Consider the following 23,128-nt stretch of genomic DNA (forward strand, 5'->3'; position numbering starts at 1 on the left):
ATTTATCAGCCACAGTCTATTGTATTATCCCACATAATGCACAATTGCCCGCGATTTTAATGCATGCCAGGAAAAAAAGAGTCACCGACAGATGAGTCACTGATTAAAATGAAACTATTTGTGTATTCTCATCTCATTTTGATGCTTTTAAAACAGGTTAGTCATGAAACAATTATGAAATTATGGATATTGTATATTTTGGCAAGTTTGGTGGGTGATGCATGTTTGCTGAATCAAAGCATGTTCTTATACTACTGCAGTAATCCTTTTTAAGTTATTGCTTCACATTATTACAGAAGTCAATGTAACTTTCTGGGCATGGATTGCTTGGTGTTAGTATTGATATGGGAATGGTATAGATGCATATAGTCAGGAGAAGCTTGAGGGAGTGAAGTGAGGGAGTGAGGAAGTGAACATTGTGCCCTTGAGACTGGACCAGCGGCCCCTTATAGCTGTGATTTTATGAGTACATTGAATCCCAGAATATGTTTTCACTACTGCAGATTATTATTCCTGTCCAGCTCTGAAAAACCAAACTGCTAAATAGATTATACATTGATCATACACTCTTGGGTCTTGAAGAAACAACTTTTATGAGCTGTTTTTTGTGAAATGAAGGCTTACAAACTCCTTAGTTATTGGCTTAAATTTAAATTCCATAAATATTTTTTTATGGAATATTGCAGTGTTTATCATAAATTAATTAAACTTAGACATCATACTTGCAAAGCTAAATTGTTAATGTCCTATCCACCTTGCTATGAAATCTCTGCTCTGTTGACGTGTGCACCAGTCCAACAATGAGAAAGTAATGTTTGATTTCATCCCAGTTGGAGAGAAAGTTTGGATGTATGTCACAGTAGAGAAAGGGAAATTTGATTTAAGTGTGTTTGTTTCTTTTAAAGGAAGATTTCTTCCTGACAATACAAAGAGAATCATTTTACAAATAAACTTCTTTTATAAGGTTTCAAAGCTGTATTTTTTTTTGTTTCGTCTAAAACGTCAGATAAGTCTCATTCTGTATCCTCAATTCATTCTTAATTTAAATTCGGTGCTAGATTTCTCAGTTTATATTAAATATTTGATATGATGGTTCTATTATTTATACATCAGATTGTTGACACTGTGTGATGGGCAAATAAGGAAAAATGTTGGGAATAAATAGTTTGCATGAAAACATAAGTGAATGCCTCTGAATCCAAAAAATAAATAAATTGAAGTACATATAAACTTTAGTTTTGCACTTTTCACCTAATACTCAAGAATCCGTTTAAAATTTGTTTAGTGGTTTTCTGAAAGATTAACCTAACATTAATACTCATATAGCGTCTAAGAATAGCTTTTGAATGCAGAATTAATGTTGTAAACATGAGCTCATTCACACTGACTTGCTATCGGTGCAGTAATTGGAGAGACTTAATTGGAGTCTTGATCAGGGTCCATAAAAAAAAAAAAAAAAAAGCAGAATGGTTTCTCCTAGTTTGGATTAAACTTGCAATCTTACTATTTGCCACTCTGTTCCCAAATATCTGATAAATGTAATTTTAACAATTCCAGATCTGCTGGAGTATTTACATGACAAAAATAATAGGGATAATCCATTAATCTGATTTTGATGTATCAATTGGTAATTTCAGCTTGCAGCTATTACGACCAGAGTTATCATTAGACGCCAGTGTCATAAAGACATATACGTGCAATATTCAGAGACCGTTTGTACCGTTGTTAAAAAATTAATGAGGCTTAGCAAGATAATGCTGAGAGCTGTGCAAACATATTGCCTTTGCCTTCACCATGTGTGTATGTGCATATAAATGCATTGCCGCAGTGTTATCAAAAGCATGCTGTGTGGTTATATATGTCGGCCTTTGAGAAATCCTACATTTTCTAAATACCTCCATGCTGGAGATAAAAAAGCAGACACTTTGTAGCATAAATTATTGATGCACAGCATGAAAGCAAATACTATCTCGCTCTAATTTAATTGGTTAAAAATATTTTCGGACCCACTGGTGCTTTCACGGTTTGTCTTGCGCACACACTCCAACACTTTGTAATTTGATTATTCCTTCATCTTAAAGGGGTTGAAATGTGAAGTTTTAGCCTTTTGAATGTCTTTTATTCCTTCTGATATATGATGAAAAAAGCATTTGTAATGGGGAATAAATACCTTTTAGCGTTCCCTTACATGCTGACATTGATTTCCTAGAAAAGGCTGCAGGTTTTCTAGTGTTTCTGTTTGCTAGTATATGAATCTTTTCCCTCATTAGAGTCAATCCGGTTCAATCCTCTTTGCGCCTTTTAAGAATAAAATTGACCTGATTTGTGGGACATGAGGAATGAGTTCGGTGAATCTAGGGTGAGTAAATATATCAGTGTGATTTATATGGCTCTTAATAAATCCAACTTTACACTGGGGAAAGCACTTATCCAATAAGATGGTATATTCAGCCAAATGTAGCCAATCAGCCCAGGAAAAGCCTGGTTCATTCAATTGAGCTGAGGGAGTGATTTAATTGTGAAGCTATTGAGGCCGGAGTGGAGCAGGCACTAGCTGTTAGCCATGAATCTAGCAGGCATTTCCTGTTTGTATGTCGCTGAGTGACTCGCTCGTTTCCTTTCTACAATCCCCTCATCCCACTCCTTGTCAAACGAGTGCAGCGCTATGAAGCGGATTGCTAGTTGTCAAGCCTGTCTAATAGAAGTTATTGGAGCAAGCAGGCATCTCACGCTTTCTCGCCTCACTGGTGTGAATGCTGCCTAGACGTGTTGCACCTGCTGGAATGTCAAGCGGCTGAAAATAGTTTGAGTGAATCTGTTGTGATTCCAGACCACTGAACGGGTCTGGCCTGATGACATGTACTCGTCTAGAGTGATAAAGTGTCTGTGTTGGATGTGATCTTTTTGGCTGTGGAGCCCGTGGCAGGGTGTGTTTTTGTTGTTTACCAAATGCTATGTAACCACTGTTTCTGTTTCTCTCTCTCTGTCATTCAGTGTGGATCTAGTACATGCTCAGCTGAGAGTGTGTGAAGGTCGCAGCCTGCCAGAGCTGGGCTTGAAACAGGATAAGATACGGATCAATGGGTATGCCATCCAGTGCCGTGTGACCACAGAAGATCCGGCACGTGGCTTCCAGCCTGACACAGGAAGACTGGAGGTAGGTTAACGTCCTACATTCAACAGCTGGGCTATCGCACATCTGCCCTCAGCAATGTTTCCAGAGAAGAACACATTAAAGGGGTCATATGCTGCTACTAAAAAGAACATTATTTGGTATAATGAAATATGTTTATGCGATTTAAGGTAAAAAAAAAGCAAGTTATTTTCCAAATACTGTAAATTATTGTTTCTCCTCTATGCCCTGCCTTCTGAAACATGCCAATTTTTACAAGGCTCATCGGTCTGAAAATCGAGGTGTGTTCTGTTTGGCCAGCTATTCAGTGCATTGTGATTGGCCAAATACCTCAAGCGTGTGATGGAAAGTTACGGCCCTTAAAGGAACACTCCACCGTTTTTTGAAATAGGGCTTATTCACATGATTTCCTACATTTAGATAGGTGGGCAAATGCATTTTTGTGTCAGTGCATGCATTGTTTTAGTTTGACTGGGTCGGCGTTAGCTTAGCTTAGCACAATGAATGGAATCCTTTGTTGCCAGCTAGCATGGCCTGAGTAAAAGTGATCAAAAAAATTTAAAAAACCCACCTAATTACTTCTTGTGGCCTGCGTATTCACAACGAGTACAAATAGCGATCCAGATTAACACTAGGCGATTTCCTAGGCAGATATTGACTTGGGACTATATTATGGGGAAGCACAGGCGAAGCACTGCTGCTTAGGCGAAGCACTGCTACTTCGGCGCAGAGATATCACGCAACACATGAAATCCCATGAATTCCGTCAACATACCTGCGTGCAACGCGTCAAAAAAACAGAAGAAGAAGAACATACCGGCGTGACCTGCACCGAGTGTCTTCGCTTTTGGATGATTTATTTTGAGAAGTTACAGCAAACATGGTTATTACCTGCATAGCAAAAGGTTGTGAGAACAAGCAAAGGACATACACGAATGTAATGTTTCACAGAATTCCATCTAATGTGGAACTGAGAAATAAATGGCTAGCAGCTCTGGAGATCTGTAGTTCAACGCCTCTCAACAAAATAAAGCAGTATCGTGTTTGCAAAGAACATTTTGCACCAGAGGACTACTTTTGAAAAAATGGAATATGGGTCCAGAAAGACGGTACTACGTCTGAAAGATACGGCCGTCCCATCTATTTTCAAAGCACAGGAAGAACAAAGTGCACATGTAAGTTGTCTTTTATTTCTCTTCCTTATGTTAATCTGTGTTTTTATTCGGATGTAAAATAGATGCTGCACTAGACTACGGATAGACTAGACTACTATCTAGACTACGAACCTGTAAAATGAAATGACTAAGGGGTAAGTTAGCTAGCTATATTTCTCTCACCGAGTTGGACTCGGGAGTTTTAGTATAACTACTAGAGAGGAGAAGGCTACTAGCATTTTGACCAAAGGAGGTAGCAGAACGGTCTTCATTGTTTATGTAACACACACACACACACACACACACACACACACATATATATTATTTTTTATATATTTTTATTATTATAGATCCTGTACTGTCAGAGAAGATGAGTCAGTTGACTGAGTAGTACATAAGCACTGGTACTATCTGTAGAGAATGTAGGCTGGAGCCCTTTTCTTCCTACATGAAACACTGATAGTGTCAAAATCAGCCATGTTCATCGCCATTCGTGTACTGTAAGGAAAATAGCCAGGCAGCTACTATTCACGCTGGTATGTTCTTCCTCTTCTGTTTTTTTGATGCGTTGCACGCCGGTATGTTGACGGAATTCGTGGGATTTCATGTGTTGCGTGATATCTCTGCGCTGAAGTAGCAGTGCTTCGCCTAAGCAGCAGTGCTTCGCCTGTGCTTCCCCATAATATAGTCCCAAGTCAATATCTGCCTAGGAAATCGCCTAGTGTTAATCTGGATCGCTATTTGTACTCGTTGTGAATACGCAGGCCACAAGAAGTAATTAGGTGGGTTTTTTTTTATTTTTTTGATCACTTTTACTCAGGCCATGCTAGCTGGCAACAAAGGATTCCATTCATTGTGCTAAGCTAAGCTAACGCCGACCCAGTCAAACTAAAACAATGCATGCACTGACACAAAAATGCATTTGCCCACCTATCTAAATGTAGGAAATAATGTGAATAAGCCCTATTTCAAAAAACAGTGGAGTGTTCCTTTAACATACTGTGATGCCCTGTCCGGCCGGAGCGATGAGACATAAACATAAAACTAGTGGTGGGCATCGATAAAAAAAAATTCAATCTAGATTAATCTCACTATAATCTTGGAATTGATCTAGATTAATCTAGATTACAATGGCTCATTTGAATTCTGCCGAAGGCATTCAGAATATGTGTGCTACCCAAATAAAATAATGACTAAAAGTAACGTTAAGTCTTTGAGAACGGGTTTCTCAAAAAAATTCCCTGAAGCAAACCCAGCTGCATCCGTGTTAGCACGTCATGTTTGATGTGGTAATTTCACAGTAGGCATACACACAGGTTTAAAGACTCGTTCTTGCCCCCTACAGATTCGGCTAGGTGTACATCCATGCTAAAATATCAAGGTGAAAGTCATCATAGCTTGCGTAGACCCAGCTCCCAACCCAACTTTGAGAATAGATTAACGGCGATATTTTTTTTTTATCGCCCGATAAGAGTCTCACGTTAACGGAGCACGTTAATGCAGATAACGGCCCACCACTACATAAAACCCATTATAAAGGTGATATAAACATGATTTCTAGTCGTGTCCTCTTTTGGAAGGCCAAACAAAGTAATTTCACTTTCACAGTGAAACACACAGCATCTACACGACACGACATGATTGATTTTTGATTATTATTGATTTTATCGATTAGTTGTTGCAGCCCTAAATATCAGTACAGGCCACTTTGTAAGTCCTGGGCTGTGTCTTAAATGATATACAGTAGGATATGTCCATGATTCAGGAGGTTGCTCACAAACACCCCCTTTTTGGACTGCTATGTGCCCTTGAAGAGTACTTTTTGATGACTGGTTAAGTGTAAACGCCTGGAACGACCACAAGGGATGAGGACTGCTCTTCCAAATATTGGACATTGCCGAAAGCTTCAGTGTAAATCGAACATTGACCACCACAAACAAGTCCCACACACATTCTGTAGCTGCGTCCTTCTGAAGTGTGTACATGCATATGGTGATATCGTGGAGGTGTGAAATTGTCTGAGATGTTGCTGACGGAAGCTTTTACCTTTTGAGGCTGTATAGAAATAATTTATTTGTGGATGAATAATTGAACAAATATTGATATCAGATTTCTGTGCCCAGTCAATGTTGAGCTGCAAGCCTTACATCTGTCCGTATATCTCACAGATGCAAATTGTGCTGTCTGTTTGTGCGGTTATCTGGTTTTGAGCCACAAGGTTAACCGGGATCTCTGAGAGTCTCTGTTCGAGATCTTACTGACTAGATGTGTATACATACACATAGAGATGCCCCAAGGATATGACTAGCCCACAAGCCACATGCTATAATCATCCAGTCATGTCCTCACTCCACCAGCTCATTGGCTAGGCAACCCTGTATGGTCCATATGCATCCTCGGATGTGCAATGCCTGGCTGAAATCTTTGTTCTTCCATCCAGCCACAAGGGTCTTGGCTGTATCAAAAGAAAGCTGGTTCTCTCTGATAAGGATGTTCCTCCATTACCTTTAGAAAACTGGTTGGTGCTCTGCTTCAAAGACTGATGTGGACATCCTGTGATGTTGGAAGAAAGTTTCCACTTAAGAGAAATGAGGATCCATGTAGATGGAGAGATGAAGGGAGAGGGGCGGGAGATGCAGAGAACTTGGGTGAAGTTCAAATGTTATTGTGGGAAGATTCCCTCAACCTGACGGACTGAGTCTTTGCATTTGCCAGAAGTAAAAATGTAAAGAAAGTGAGCGAGAATTCACATAACGGAGTGTGAGAGAGAATATGAGATGGTTGTAAGAGGGGAAAAAGAATTTGAATGAGCTTCCCTGATCCAGGAGATGAGAGACTGAATCAGATCCATCCGATTGAATGTAGTGGGGCATTATGGGTATGTATTGACCAATACATAATTTGAGTCTAGGAGTGTGGTTGGGAAAGATGATAAACCAGTGTTCAAAATGAACACTCACCATGCAAGAATCAAAATAGGCTTTGACAATTAAATAACACCAATAAAATCTAGTTAGTCTGTAGCATTATTAAAACCTGCAAATAATACAGTATAATCAAATTGTATGAATGATGGACTGACCATTTAAATCGGCTTACAACAGAAAACCTCTGTTGCAACTTCTTGCAAATGTTGAGATGACTTCCAACGGCTTTATTTCAGTGGAAATTTATTTAAGATTATATGGAAGGTCTATTTTTTTTGCTCTGTGAAATAGTCAATTTCTTTCATCAGATCACTAAAACATGAAATTCTCAATAAATCTTCATGTTTTTGATTGCTAACGGTTGAGAAAGTTTGCTTAATTTTATATGGTCTTAAAAAATATCTGTTTTTTGATGATATTTCTTCATGTTTTTGTGAGCTGTCCAGTTTCATTGAGAAATGTTTCCTGGCTCATATGTATACGATTTGTTTGACTGTTTATGTTAGTATAATATATGCTTTTTCTGCAAGCACGCAATGATCTGTGCTCCTGGTCAAAGGAAACATGGCTAAATCATTTTGTAGTATCTAGTAGTATCTTATACCCACCACTGGCTGTGAGGTGAACGATATTGAATATTCACAATATATTCACAACAATTTTGCTAACGATCTAAAACTAAGCACAGCTTTAAATATTGGAATGTTTTAAAACTTGTTCCTGAACTGAACTTTTTCAACCATTTCCTAATAAACACATCATTAGCTGTTAAATTTCACTATTATTCCTTAAATTGACTTGAGTACAAGACATTTTCATGTAACAGATTTCCATGGTGTTAAAGTTCTTGCATTTAAACATTTAGAATTTTTTTATTACACTGTTCAGAATTTTGAGGGTAGTTCTTTTAAACTGAAAAATTAGTTTCAGCAAAAATATTCAGCAGCAGAAGTGTTTTCATCTATAATAATTGTGAATGTTTAGAAGTAATAGAAATAGAATATAATAGAAATGTTTATTAAGCATCAAATCAGATAGTAATAGAATGATTTCTGAAGGATCATGAGGATTAAATTACGAAAATATAATATATATATACACACACCGTATTTTTCGGACTATAAGTCGCACCTAAGTATAAGTCGCATCAGTCCAAAAATACGTCATGACGAGGGAAAAAACATATAAGTCGCACTGGACTATAAGTCGCATTTATTTAGAACCAAGAACCGAGAGGAAACATTACCGTCTCCGGCAGCGAGAGGGCGCTCTATTTTTTCAGGGAGAGGCTACAGGAGCACTGAGAAGCATAGAGCGCCCTCTCGCGGCTGTAGACGGTAATGTTTTCTCTTGGTTTATTTCTCTTGGTTCATGTTGAATCAATTTTGATAAATAAGTCGCACCTGACTATAAGTCGCAGGAACAGCCAAACTATGAAAAAAAGTGTGATTTGTAGTCTAAGGTCTAATTGGCAAATGTGATTAAAATTGAACATCTGTACTCTAAGGTGATTGTTTCTTGTGGCAAGGGATAGAAACTTGTGAGGAGAAACCATGATGGATGAAGGCAGCACTGTGAAGGTATAATCCGCCTCACATTAGATCTTGTATGATTTCAGTATGTCAACACAAGCTCTCCTATGTTTGTGTGCGCGGCGACTGATGTGAAAATAAGGCCGTGAGTAAAGAGAAAAGAGTTGCTCTCTCGATTTCTCTGTCTGCTTGGAAGTTTCTCCTCACTTTCTGACGTGTCTGATGTCGTGCTTCAGAGGGGAAAGAGGACGGGCGATGTGCGGGGTTGGCCAAGCTCTTGTTTTGCAGGGAAAATGAGTACACAATGGATGAAGTGAAGTGCTGGGAAGAGAGCGTGCAGGGAACAGGCACTGAGAGCTCTTCAGCGCTTTTGTTTCCGAGGGATAAAAGAAAAATATGACTGTTGTCTGAAGAGTGTTCTCTGTAATCAAATGAGAGCCAAGTAGAGGAGAAGGTAGAAGCATTTAGCATAACATGGTGCATCAGAGGAAATATGTTCTGTATATGGGCAGTTAAAGTCTCATATTCCCTCTCAATTCCTCAGATATGAGGCTTAGATGATTTATATGTGTTGTTGCAGATGTAAACTGTTATAGGGTCTGGGCTTTGAATGCAGACTTTATTGAAGCATAGCTATGAAAAGATTACGAGCTGCTTTGGTGGTGATGGTACTTGTTCTATCCTAATGTTGCATGTGTGAGCAATTGTTTGTTCATTTACACATCGGCTCTTGCTGGCGTGCTGAGAGAACATAATGCTGATGAGGAGGATCGAGTGATTTGCATTATCATAAACACAATTATGTTGTTGAATGTGCTGATGGTAAATACTGCTGTGGTGGAAATGGGAGTCCGTAATTCACGAGGCGAAGAATTTCAGGAATTGCAGTGTGCAGAGGAATTTGGTGATTTGTGCTGCTTTTGGCTTCTGCACTTTGGCTTTTAGTTTTTTCCCTTTGGTGGGTCCTCACTAGTCATTTGCATGATTGTGATTGGCACTTTCCATAAATAGGTTTTCATTTGGACGTGACTCATAAAAAAAGAATCTATACATATAAATTTAAATTGTTTACATTTGTGTTGTAACATTTATATTGCTAAATTATATTACTCATTTTATGAGATTTTTTTTATGTAAGTTTTGTGGGTTTCTCAACACTGTTCTCACATACAGCTGATTTAGTTATTTCCTTGCAATAAACATTTAAAATTAAAATAAATGGGGGAAAAAAAACTACTCAAAATAGGTAGCAGGGTTTCAGATTTAGCCTAAATTAAGCTGTCAATCAGTTGGTCAAGGATTAAGATAAGCTTGGTTTTTAATAAATTAAAGAGAAATATCTGATCTTTTTGTTCTTACGAACAATTCAGTAACAATTGGATAGTTGAACCTGACATTGAACCAAAATGACAAATTGAGAAAATACAATGATTATTTACCTGTTATGCTTTCAGAATGCTGTCAAAAAAGAGGTCAAAATTATGCTACCTCAAGCAGTGTTAGATGTTCTTCTAATGGGCGCCTGAAACTAAATTTCTCAGCCGATACCGATAGTCGATTATTCAGAGTGATATCTGCTAATATAGTTTAGTATAGTTTGGTGGTTCTGTATTCCATAATTAATAAAAATTAATTCCAGAAATCAATGCAAAAACTTTATTCTCTCCTTTAAAAAAATATATATTTACAGGAACTGGTCTTACAAAAACAAACAAAAAACAAACAAACAGAAAACACTTGCTCAAGTTAACATTAACACATTACATAAATTCGGAAGATTAAATTAAGATTGATTTTTTTTTACTTTATGAATGTTATTCATATTAACATTGATTAAATTCTAAAAGACCTTCTGTTAGGCTCAAATTCACTCACTACAAACATCTAGCTTCTAGTAATGTTTTTTTTTTATATTGTTGTTTTAACTCCATGGTCACTGTCGGCTTCTTTGCTGAGTAACCTTTTTAGAGTTATGAATGGGATAATGTGAGCAGCAGATGCATCTTCTTTGCTAATCTCTCTGGTTATTAGTTCAAAAGGAGATAGAAGTGTGGTTATGCTTTCCATCAGTGCCCACTGCTGCTCAGTAAGTGTGACGGGTAGCTCATTAACTGCAGCTGATGCAGCAAGCACTCGTTTCTGTTCAAAAAGACTTTCCATCTTATAGAAGGCGCTATTCCACCTCGTACTTACATCTCTTTATTGGAAGATCCATCTTTGTTTGAATGGACTAGACGTGAAGACGCAAGTTAAGTTTTTAAAGTTGCCTACAATCTTTCAGCACACACTAACCAATTCTAGAAAACTCCACTGGAGGGAATGAGCCATCCAGGACAAACTCATAATATCACGGTCCATCATGGCTTTAGCCATTTCTTCACATTGTTATGTACAGCAGCGTGCACTCATGCTCATTCATGCTCATGGGCGTTAAACCGGTTCATACCGTAAACCGGTGTATATTTTCGTTACGATGATAATTTTGAATATACCGCCATACCGGTGTATTTAATAACTCAGCGTTTGGAACGAACGTTATGCTGCGCCGTGGCCGCGGGACACTGTTTCAGACGGACTCTTTACAATGTTGCACTCATAGACCGTAAAAGAAATGGACACAGCGACCCCATTGGAACTCAATTGAGACAAGTGAAGCCCATTTTTTGTGATTTTTTTTTTTTTTTTTTTTTAGCACTTCCGTTTCTGACGTGCAGACTCAAACTAAGCTTGATGACGTCAGCAACCTGTCTGACAGATGTAAATCTTCTAGTAGCTGTGCGTGCAAACTGCCATCGTTAATCTTGCAGAGACGGCGAGCTTGAGCGGGGAGTTCTTTGGCGTGAGTGAGCAGGAGTAAGTATTCTGATTAATTATTTTGTATAGTATTTTAAAATGTAACGCACAGGGCTTGTATCTATGGGCTTCTCTTTTGACGTTTCCCCTATTGCTTGCGAGCTTCTCCTCCTGTCTGTACGGTAATTTCTCTACTGTGCGACAGAGAGTCGAGTGGTTATGACGCAATCGTTAGCCTATTTTTACAAAAACTGTTTCTACAGGGCCATAATGTAACATAGAAGGTAATGGAGCCCTTTATACATTGTCGTGTATATTTAGAAATTGCGGTCAGAGGTTGCGGTCAGGGTAGGGTGACCACCCGTCCCGCGTAGCGCGTGCGCGCACAGCGTTTGAAGCCCAATTCATGCGTCCCACAAATTGAGACTGTGTCACGCAAAATCAATGCTTGCTCAAAAAAAGTTGATGGCTCTAGCCCATCAATCCTCGAGCCCCAGGCAGCCAAACGAACATTACTTGACAGTTCAGCACGCTACTGCGAGAGCGGGAGCGAGCGAGTTTGAATGAGAGATGAAGTTTACATCTTTATTATTTCTGTTTTAACGTTTTTCCTACATTATTTATATTAAAATATGTTATGTAGGCAATAACTCAGTTTACTATTTGACTAATTTACTGAGGTGGCATCGTTGTTAACTTACAAAAATGATAATTTGGTGGATAATTTACATTTTTCCGTTAATAACAGGTAGTGTATTCCGATGTAAAATTAACAGTCGCCTGTGGACGCTCAACAACCATCTTATCTGAGCTCAAAACGCTGCCTGAGCAAGTGTCAAGATACTAGAAGTAATAAATACATAATTACGTTTATGTGTGTTTATTTTTGTTCTCAGTACGTTATTTTAATAGCAATTAATGATTATGAACATAAAAGCATTACAAAAAATATATATATATATTATTACTATATACTATCGATGAAACCACAAAGCTGACGTGGGAGGTATGTATAACTGCAATATAAAGTAATTTTGAGTATTATTGCTATTAATATTATTTTCTAAAATTAGGTAGATGTAATATAAAAGTACACATGGCAATGTTTTTGCAACAGCTCCAAGTCTCACGCGCAGTGTAGGTTATACGTCACTGTCCGAATCCGTTCACTTATTTATTTATTCACTCCTTCCTGATATAGTGAACTCAACTGCCATACACTATATAGGGATTAGTGAATGAGTGAATTCCCTTCCCTTGAGTTGTGATGTCAGACTTTTTTTTTTACTTTTCCTGTGGTGTTGAGCAACTACAATTCATTTTAATCCTATAATTTTATATTATAATTTATTTAAAGTGAATAAATTGTAATGAAAAATTAATAAAATAGCTAAAGTAAATCGTAAGTGGAAGTGCATCTGTCAATTCTGTCATGAGCATACATCAGCAATTACACATGTTTAGGGGAATAGGGCATTATTAATATACCATGTAAGGTGGTATGTGCTAGAAATGGGTAAACCACTATCAGTGAGTCTGCCCATGGGGTGTCCCACATTGTCCCTCAGAAACGTACCCCTTGTCCCCCCTTGGGCTTATTAGCAGGTGGTCACCCTAGGTCAGGGTGTTCAAGGAGCGGTGCTCTGCAGCAGTGCAGTCTATTTTTGCTGTGCTGCAGGCGCTGAATTAAAGTGAAAGCGCATTGTTTGCGGGAAAAATTAACATGGATTGACATGGAAACGCAGTCACATGGGTTTTTGGCTAGGTTTAAAACAAGAAAAAGAGCACTTTTAGATAAACAAGGAAAACAATGTTAACTTTAATGGGTGCAGAAAAACAAAGTTCAATAAGACCCGTGGGATTGCTTGTGATAAATATTTAAATGCAAAATGCACGAGACTGTTTCTGTCTGTGGTGTTTTAATTTTAAATATTTTAACAAGTAGGCTAATTATTGTTTAAATGTTTTGCTGCTTACTTGAGCAGCTTATTATACAAACCTAGAAGTAAAATGCATGAATAATGCGTTGTTTATATTTATTGAGTTTAAACTAATGTCTATATGAAAGATTGTTCTGTGATAAAAAAAATAAAATAAAAAATAAATAAATATATATATATATATATATATATATATATATATATATATATTTTTTTTTTTTTTACATGATATGAAATCAAAACAATGTACAAATGTTGTGTTTGTGGACTAAACCGACGCGGATCAGTAGTGGACTGCAAACACGTCCTGTTTGAAATCACAATGAGTCCGTGCTGCAGACTGCATATGCACTGCAGGCAGATTATGCATATATAATATCCATTTTATGCAAGTGCTGTCGGGCTAAAACACGAGCAATTTGCTCCAGCACCTTAGCCGCAAGTACGTCTTGGAATATCAACCAGCAGAAAATGCATTGTACACCTGATTATGCATAAAAAAAAAAAAACGTCATAAACCGTAAAACCGGTATAATTTTGAAAAAAAACGGTATATACATTTTTGGTCAAACCGCCCAGCACTACTTGTGCATAAAACAAGACTTATAGTTTAAAATCACAATCGATCCCACTGAGCAGTGAGACCAAGCATACTTGTCGGGCTTACATCTAAAGACCAAATACGGAGAAGCTCACTGTTGAGTCATTATGAAGAAACTTGTGAACATGATCAGAGAAATAATGGCGACTCGGAAAGTGTAGCAAATTTCAAGGTATCTTACCAGTCGCTGAAATCCAGTGTCTTCTGCTAGGGAGAATGGTTGATCATCAAGTGCCATAAACTCCATTACTTTCTGAATAATTTTTTTAAGCTTTTTTTTAATTACAATTCTTTGGTGCTGTCAAGTACTTGCATGGATAGAGGGAGTCACGCTAGCCTTTGTTAGCTTTTATAGCTGAAGCAGACTCCACTCTAGCTTTGACAAACTCATGATATTCCTTAGCATGTCAGCATCTAAGGTGCGTAGTCAAATTAGTTGTTAACATTTTTAAGGGAAGTTCCACATCAAGAAATCTTTTTTTTTTAAATGATCAGCCGAGGGCGATAGCACAAGAAATTTTTGCTTTATTGGCCAATACAATTACCAGTCAATACATCGATGCATGTCTAGTTAATATGATATTGTCTTGCGCATGTTGAGCGATGCCTCTTGCCAAGTAAAATATTGCTTGCTTACGAAAGTCCACCAGGAGCCCTCCAGTCATTGTTCTTAGAGCTTCCAATTAAAGAAAACAAATGGAGGATGAAATACCATGCTGAAAAATTTCTGGGAAAGATTCATGCCTCCTAGGTAGCTGTACAGCATATGTTGATTTGTGTGACATTTACCTCTCTGGCTCAGTGGGCATCTCTGGAGCAGATCTCCATGACCACAAGCCTTTCATCTTTCATCCTGCCTGCCAATAATACACACAGCGCACCCTGAGAAAGAGCCATCTTGCGTCTTCCTGTTTTAGAGAGGGAATGAGAAAATATTGTTTTCTCCTCCAGATGGCTGGCGCAAGACTTGTCTCCTCTTGTTTACTTGACATCCTCCTCTTTTGTAGATTGTAACTGATGATGGTGCATTTCCTCGCTGCCCTTCACCCAAGGTATGAATCTGAGACCAAACTTATGCTACCGTTCCCTTGCCACAGCTCCTTAGGAGTCTGCTGTCATTTTATTCAGATATGCAAACTCCCTCTGCCACCACACAATTTGAAACAATGCAGCTCCGTCAAGAGTCACATTGCCAAGCTGTCATTTCCAGACTTGTGTGCACAGGAAAGCCTGGGGACTGGGTATTATGGCGGAGGTTGCATTGGTATTCTGGATGCAGCAGCGGCCATTTACAAACATTATTGGAGAGGTGGCAAAACTCCCTTAAGAATGTCAGCGCATGGTTTGGAGTCTAGACATGTTTGAAGATATGCTCTTTGTCACAACCTGATGTTGTAGAAATATGCTACACACATTCAGTGTGCCACAGGCTATTTGTTCTTTGAGAAGTTCAATATGGATGACTAGTAAAAAGGAAAATAGTTTGAAATGAAGTTTTTAAGGTATCTGGTCACCAAAATTTTTGTTTTTTTATGTTAATAATCAGGAGCAACTGTATTATTACATTAGCAATCACCTTATATTGCCCACTCATAACATGATTTTGTAGTCATAAATGCAAGTATGCTTTGTATGTATTATATAATACAAAAATGTATATCTGAGAAAATAAATTTTTATTAAGCACGTCATAAATATCTACATATACAGAGTATTTCACAGTAAACATTGCTCTAAACGTTCTTACAGGTTTGCGTATCTAACGTGGATGATTACCATATGAAAAGTGCGTGATGTGTGTGGGCGTGATCACATTACAGATAATGAGCTCAGACGGGAAAGACTGGACCTTGTGTTGGTTTAATATGGATTACTGTTCAGAGAATATTTGTTTTCAATGTTATACGTTTATTTCATTTTACTTTAAGCTTTTTATAGATACATCTCTCATGTCTGTGTGTCAAGTATTCACTGAGTTTTGGTTACTTTTTGCGATGTGTCTTAGAAAGTAGTTCATGGAGACCAAAAACGGCAGAAAGCGCTCCCTGCTTGTTTGTTTTATTTCACAAAAGCACAGCATTTTGTTGTTATGAGTGTTTACAAATAAAAGTAGATTTGAATTATGTATTGCTCTTATCTGTATGATCAATAATGACTGAATTTAAGTTCTATTCAGCGTTATTATACCACAAAACGTTCCGGCGTTTGCCGACCTCAGAGGGTTATCTAACATTCTTTAAGGGATAATTCATCCAAAAATGAAAATTACCCCATGATTTACTCATCTCCAAACCATCCTAGGTGAATATAACTTCTTCTTTCAGACGAATACAATCAGAGTTATATTAGAAAATGTTGTAAAAATGTATCGGTCATATGCGCGTTCATTAGAGAATGGCATTTCAGTGGATAATGCAGAAGTAGTGTAAGCTCAGGTGAGTATTTGCTAGTGCTTTTCATGATGGATGGATGCACTTTATTTTGCTTCAAAATCTCAATCACCACTCACTGCCATTATAAAGCTTGGAAGAGCCAGGACATTTTTTTTTTTTACAAAACTCCAATTGTATTTGTTTGACATAAGAACGTCATATACATAGGATGGAACGAGGGTGAGTAAATCATGAGGTAATTTAATTTTCATCGCTTTAATGGGACAGTTTCCCAATAATTTAAGTTCTGTCATTATTTAATCACCATCTGGTCTTTCCAAACCTGTATGACTTTCTATGTTTTGTGGAACACAATAAGATATTTAGAAAAATGTTGAAGCCCAAAATGTGTTTGGACCCCAATTGACTTTCATTCTATAGGCAAAAAAACCAAGGCATTTTTCTTTTTCGTTTCAAAGAAGGATCAGATTCATACAGGTTTAGTATGATATAAGCGTGAGGAAATGATTGACCGAACTTAAATTTTTAGGTGAACTATCTCTTTAAATAACCATAGGGCTTAAGAAGGATCATGGGAATCAAGAGGCTACAATAATGTTGGGTACTGGTTCGACCTGCCCTACAATGCAAAATGAATGCATCATTTTGGCTACAGGCTCTTTGCAGTATTATTCAGTTCAATGCAGTACTGATGAAGAGTGATTTATATAGGACCTCAGAGGAACACTTAAAAAGCAAAAGACTGGAAATGGATCCAACAGGAGTTCTGAAGCCTCAGGCATCCAGCTAAAGACCGGCTGATTGGTCAGCAACACTGCTGGCGCGGTGCTCAGTGGTCTAAAATGCTCAATACCAACACCCAAATCTCATACCAACTGAAGAACTGAAACGATGTAATGAGGTGGAGCTGTGTTTGCTGCCTCGGGGTCCGTATATCTAAATTATGAAAGAGTTCTTAGCGGTTCAAGGACAGAATCTGTGTTTTATTCTGAATATAAAGCTTACTTGGAGTTATCTAAAACTCGCGATGAGTCAGCAGTGACCCAGAATTTTGGGGAAAAAAACTAGCGGAGGTCAAAATTTTCACATGGTTTCATCTGTGTGAGGCCAAAGAGGACAGTGCATTCCAGAATTATATTTATGCAAACTGAATGGCCTTTTTAATCTCCACAAATGTGTTTAGAAGCCAGAGAAAGCCTTTATTTCTCTGGGGGAAACAATTGATTTTTTCAGATATTTTTGCTTGTAAAGCTGTTTGTCTGAAAATTGTTCCTTCACTTGTCTAAATCACACTTTTTTTGTGTGTGTGTAAAACAGGATGTCCAAACTGCTCTTTTCTATGCAACAAAAAGCTCAATTGCATTGTTTCTTTGTTTAAAAAACTATATATTGGGTCTCGATTTGAACCTGCTTCCCTTTCATTCTACAGTGTTTTAACTTTATGAAAATAAATACTAGTTCATTTTTAAACACGTGAAAACGTTTGGAAGTATAATAACTAATTGTTCAGTATAAATTTAAATGCTTTATGAACTGCTGCTATATGAATGTAAACGTTTTTTTTCCCTTTTTAATCCTTATTTTGACATGTCAATGTAGGGGTGTGCGATATGTAGATTTTTGTTTGTGGACGATATAAATGTCTCCACAATCTGCTTTTGAAGAAATATTGTAGTAACGTGCCACAGCGCACATTCTATCAGCTGCAGTTCTGGCGCCTCCGTCATATACTGTACAACACCACATGCATTCACAGCAGTGTTAACTCAGCAGTAGAGTTACTCTCTCATTATTTGCATGTGCTTTTAAATGTTTCATTTCCACGTTGGTCTTTTTCTGAGCGCCACATACACCCGAAGCGCGCTAAAGCCTGTCAAATAGCGCATGGTTATTGAACTTTGAAAGTTATCTTTTGCGCTAATGCTGCCAAAACACATAGACATGTAGACTCAGTTGGTTATGTCTAAAATGAAAGTAAACAGTTGAGAGAAAAATGCATGCGTGCATGTATATTAGATGCATACAGGCCTTAAAGGGACAGAATTGAATGCTCCTGCTAAATACACCTATTGTACCTGAAAATAAAGCACTTTGTTTTATTTGTATATTATGTGTAGTTGTAATGTGTTTTTTGTCATTCTTTTATCTTTGTTATTAAAAAATTAGAACAAAGATTTTTCTTCGCCCTCCTTGGCCTAAATATCTGCCATTATTTTTTATTTTTTTTATTACCTTGAAAGGCTTAGTCTTTATAATAGGGAAATTAGTTTGGCTGTAATGCTCAGACAACTTGCAAAATAGTAAAATCAACATCACAAAGAATTGTGAATAAAATCTTGATCTTTCTAAAAAAAAAAACAAAAAAAAAACGTGTGATATATTTTCTCACCACTATGTTAAGATAAAACCATGGTGTTGGATCCATTTATCTATAAATCCAGATAATGCCAAAAAGGTTTGCCGATCTTCTACCCACCTAATGAGCTCCTTGTTCGATAAGAATGACTGTCTACCCAGTTTAAACTAAGCAGCAGAATCCCTTTGAGACCAATCGATTCAACTGAGCTGCCCTAAAGTAAAGAGATTTCCCCACATCCTCCCAAATGTGTTTACTAATTCATCTGATTCAGCAGAACCTGAGAGTTCCCGAATGGCCTTTAGACATCTGCACGGCCGTGAGAGACATACGTCTTGACGTAAAATCATGGCCATTGAGAGCAGCTCCACGAGCAGTTTGCTGTAAGTAAAGAGCTGCATTTTCCTTGAGGGTTTTTCTCCTTTGCTCTTGTCAGCAGTTCATGCCTCAAGGGGCACTAAAACCCTTCTAGCTTCATGATGACACCAAGTGTAACAACTAAATCTAACACAAAATTAAGTTCAATACCTCAGGCAGGTATACAGCATACGATATGGTCTCATGTGCCACATATGTGTGTACGAACACTTGCACAGATATGTCTACGAGAAAAGGTTTTTGAAGGATCACGTTTGCTGATGCCTGGTTAGCCCGAAGCACTTCTCTGGTTATGAATGCCTGCAAGATTTCTTAATTATACTAGTTTGACCTCCAATGCACTGTCTGCACCCTTGAGTTGCCTCAAACAATCACTCCTCAGTTCTTTTTCTCTTTTATGTGGAGCAGTTTGTCACGTCCATACCAATAAGAAACAGCTGACTTCCCCTACAGATAAAAATGGCTTATAAAATGAAATTTCTTCCTGCAGGTTATATCATATTAGGATATAGTTGGGTTCAAAAGTATTTGGACACTTAAGCCCCACTTAAAAAGCATGTCTTTGGTGAGTTAAGGGAATGTGTATACATTTAGAATAAAAACAAAAATGTGTCTGCTTCTGATTAGAAACTGAACTATTTGAGTAAAGTTTGTGAACAAACTTTGAAGTTGGCTTGCGAAAGCCTAGCCGGAAAGTTTGAAGCAGTTATAAATTATTTAACACATTGCTAACATGATTTAACATGTTGCTAGCATGGTTTTAGCATGCTATTAAAAGTTTCTTGCGTGATTAGCATGTTGTTAGCATGTTTCTAGCGTGATGTAGCATGTAGATAAAGTTTGTAGTATGATTAGCATGTTGTTAGCACGATTAACATGTTGGCAGCATGTTTTTTAACATGATGTTAGCATGATTAGCATTTTGTAATTATGTTTCTAGATTGACTATTGTGTTGTTAGCATGATTAGCATTTTGCTAACATGTTGGTAATCATGTTTTAAGCATGATTAACATATTAGCTGCATCCGAAAACCCAGGCAGCTGCCTCAATGCATTATCAAGCAGTGACTTTGCAGGCAGCATTTTTTGCACGAAGGCACCTCATGAAACTGATTTCAGACAGGCTTCTTAGGCAGCGTAAAAGTTTTAATTATCTACAACAAAATAGAACAAGAAAATAGTTTTGTGATAACTAAACTAATATTTAATTACTATAATACTGATTTCACATTAGAACTAACATCAAAAGTGCAAAACATTAGTCAGATATATACATTTACACACTTAAAACTGTTCAACCATGACAGTATGGAACACAGGATTGTGGGATATCAAAGGCAGCGAAGGATGCATCAATGCTGCCTTCAAAAATCAATCAGATAAAAGTATTACATGAGCGTGGCATGTAGATAGCATATTTTTAGCATGATTAGAAACAGTCAGCGTTTTAAGACACGTACTTAGGACTGTGCATGCGCATTGGCTGGTCTAGCCTGAAAAAGAAAGCTTTTTTTAATGCTATTTGAGCAAAAGAAAATTTATGAGACCGCTGTGGTCAGATTTCATTGGTGATTTCAAATATGAAATTTAATCATTTGCTTGACAAACAGTTTTGGAGAATTTGATGTTTTCCCATTCAAAGAGATAGGAGCTGCACTTGCATGCCCAAGAGGCAGTTTAAAGATGGCTGCGGAGTAAAATGACTTGCCTTAAAGTTACTTTGTTAAACATTCAACAAAAGTACAAAACGTTTTGACCCGGTTGAATGAAAGTCTGAGACTTTTCGTAGATTTGATCGAACAATCATGAATCCAATCAGTTAGAAAAGATAAAGCAACCCAAATCAGACTAGTCTGAAGGTCTGACGCGAGTTTGGTGGTTGTACCTTTAAAGCTTTAGGAGGAGATACATTTAAAAAATGTAGTCTCAGAAGAAGCAAAAGAAGAAGCAGCAGCTTAAATAGTAGATCAGTAAGTTGGTTTTCTCAAGCCAACTTAAGTTGGTGTAATAACTTGAATTTATGAAATAATCAGCATGCAATTGCCAATATTTTCCACTCACCCCTAGTATAAATGTCTGAATGTTGTGAATATTTATTTTAATGACAGTCAACATTAAACATGTTACTTCCCAAATGTGTCATATCTCAAAGTGGAAGTCAAGACTTGATTGTGTCCATTGGGAGTTGATTGGATTGGCAAAAAAGGTTATCATACTAGGTTTTTCATTTTGATTGCAGTTTCAAAGATACAAAGAATTACAATCTTTGTTTTTCTTACAAAACTTTTTAAGTGAACCAGTGAATCACGCAAAACAAGACCAGGATTGTGTAAATACTTAGATTTCATGTTGATTTTCTATGTTCTTTTTAAGATGGAGATTAAAAATGCTTTGGAATCTCCAGCTTTTAACTAAAATATATAACATTTTAATAAAATATTAAACCGTTTGCCTGTTGTGCGTGTTGGCTGCAATATTCATAGCTGCAGCTAAATAAGATGAAAGTGTCTCAATGCCTCCGGGTGCCGCTCCTCTCCGTTCATGCCATAATGTAATGCTGGTATGGGGACAACAGGTGTTGCTGGGATTCTGGGAGATATGTGGTGTACATGCTGTGTTTCATCCTCTGATACCGCTGGAATGCTGTTGGCCTGTGTTTATCTCAGTAGGGCTAACTGATGAGCCTATTTTGAGCACTTAATTCACATTCAAAATTGTTTCCAGATATCTTTTTCTTAGCTGGTTTCCTTGCTCATAGGAGGTGAAAAAGAAACACTTTAATACGTTTTTTTTTTTGTGCTTTTGAAATTGAATCGAAGTAACAAGGGACAGAATTGCAGTTTGAAAAGTAAATTGGAAAAAAAAGTTATTTACAAATGTTGAATGTTGGCTTATTGAATGGCTTCGTTTAATGGTTTTGACATTTGAAAGATAGATAGATAGATAGATAGATAGATAGATAGAAGAAAGAAATGCATCAGAGGTCACTGAACAAACAGTGGGAGATCTGAGGATAAGGCTTCAAAAGTGGTCCGTCCACTTTTTTTTTCCCTTCACATTATTAATTTTGATAAAACTGCTGCCTTTGATCATGCTGGAAATAATGAGGAGTGAATGTAATTCATATGATATATGCGGAGACAAATTGGATGCATCCAGAGGAAGCCTGCAGTTTACATGAATCTCTAAAGCTCAAATCCCTCATTGTTGCTCCATAAATTACCTTGTTCTTCTCCTCTTTTATGCACCTGCTCTTTCTATTGATCTTAAATTCAGTCTCTCACATTGATCTGGGATGTTTTGAGCATCATGCACATCAAGGAAATGTATTCTCAGCCGAGGACAATTAAGTTTTGTCTGTCTTCCTCTCTAAAGCTTCTTAAAATTCTCTGTATGTCTTCATCTATATGCCTGTATATTCCAGAACATCTCGGCAGATTGCCTTGGTTGGGCTGCCTGTCATACAGCAGATATTTTGTGTCCTCTGGTAATATGTTTGTGGAGACCTCCATTTCGGTGGTTCCAGTGTGCCATCACCTCGCTGAAACTGTATATTTCAGTCTGCCCCTGAAATGAAATTGATAATTTCCAATAGGCAGGGCTGGAATTTAACTATGATTGGCATTTTATTCTGAATAAAATATGCTGCAAAATCACAGTCCATTTGTGAAAGTAATGAAATCCTACTTTCTGGCACATCCTAAGATTTTCTTTACTTATTTCTTCGGTTTCCCTGCAGCTACTATCTCTGTTAACCCCCCCCCCCCCTCCTCTTGTTGTTTTTCTGTTTTTTTTTTTGTTACTCATTTCTCCTACCTCTCCTTGTTTCTCTTGGTGTGTTTGTGCTTTCTAATTTTCAATTTTTTGTTTGCGCTCCTCTTCTGTCTGCTTTTTTTCTTCTCACTGCTTCTTCAATCTGA

General features: G+C 37.5%; 1 protein-coding gene across 1 annotated transcript in view; it reads left to right on the forward strand.

Annotated features, from left to right (window-relative positions):
- The window catches only part of LOC132130641 (pyruvate carboxylase, mitochondrial), a 126,040-nt gene that overhangs the window by 38,354 nt on the left and 64,558 nt on the right, over positions 1 to 23,128 (forward strand). Inside the window, exon 9 of the mRNA XM_059542413.1 lies at positions 2,995 to 3,157. Within this exon, the coding sequence (XP_059398396.1) occupies positions 2,995 to 3,157 (163 nt within the window). The remainder of the gene's footprint in view (positions 1 to 2,994; positions 3,158 to 23,128) is intronic.

This window comes from Carassius carassius, chromosome 47, assembly GCF_963082965.1.
Source record: "Carassius carassius chromosome 47, fCarCar2.1, whole genome shotgun sequence".
In the NCBI taxonomy this organism is placed as follows: Eukaryota; Metazoa; Chordata; class Actinopteri; order Cypriniformes; family Cyprinidae; genus Carassius; species Carassius carassius.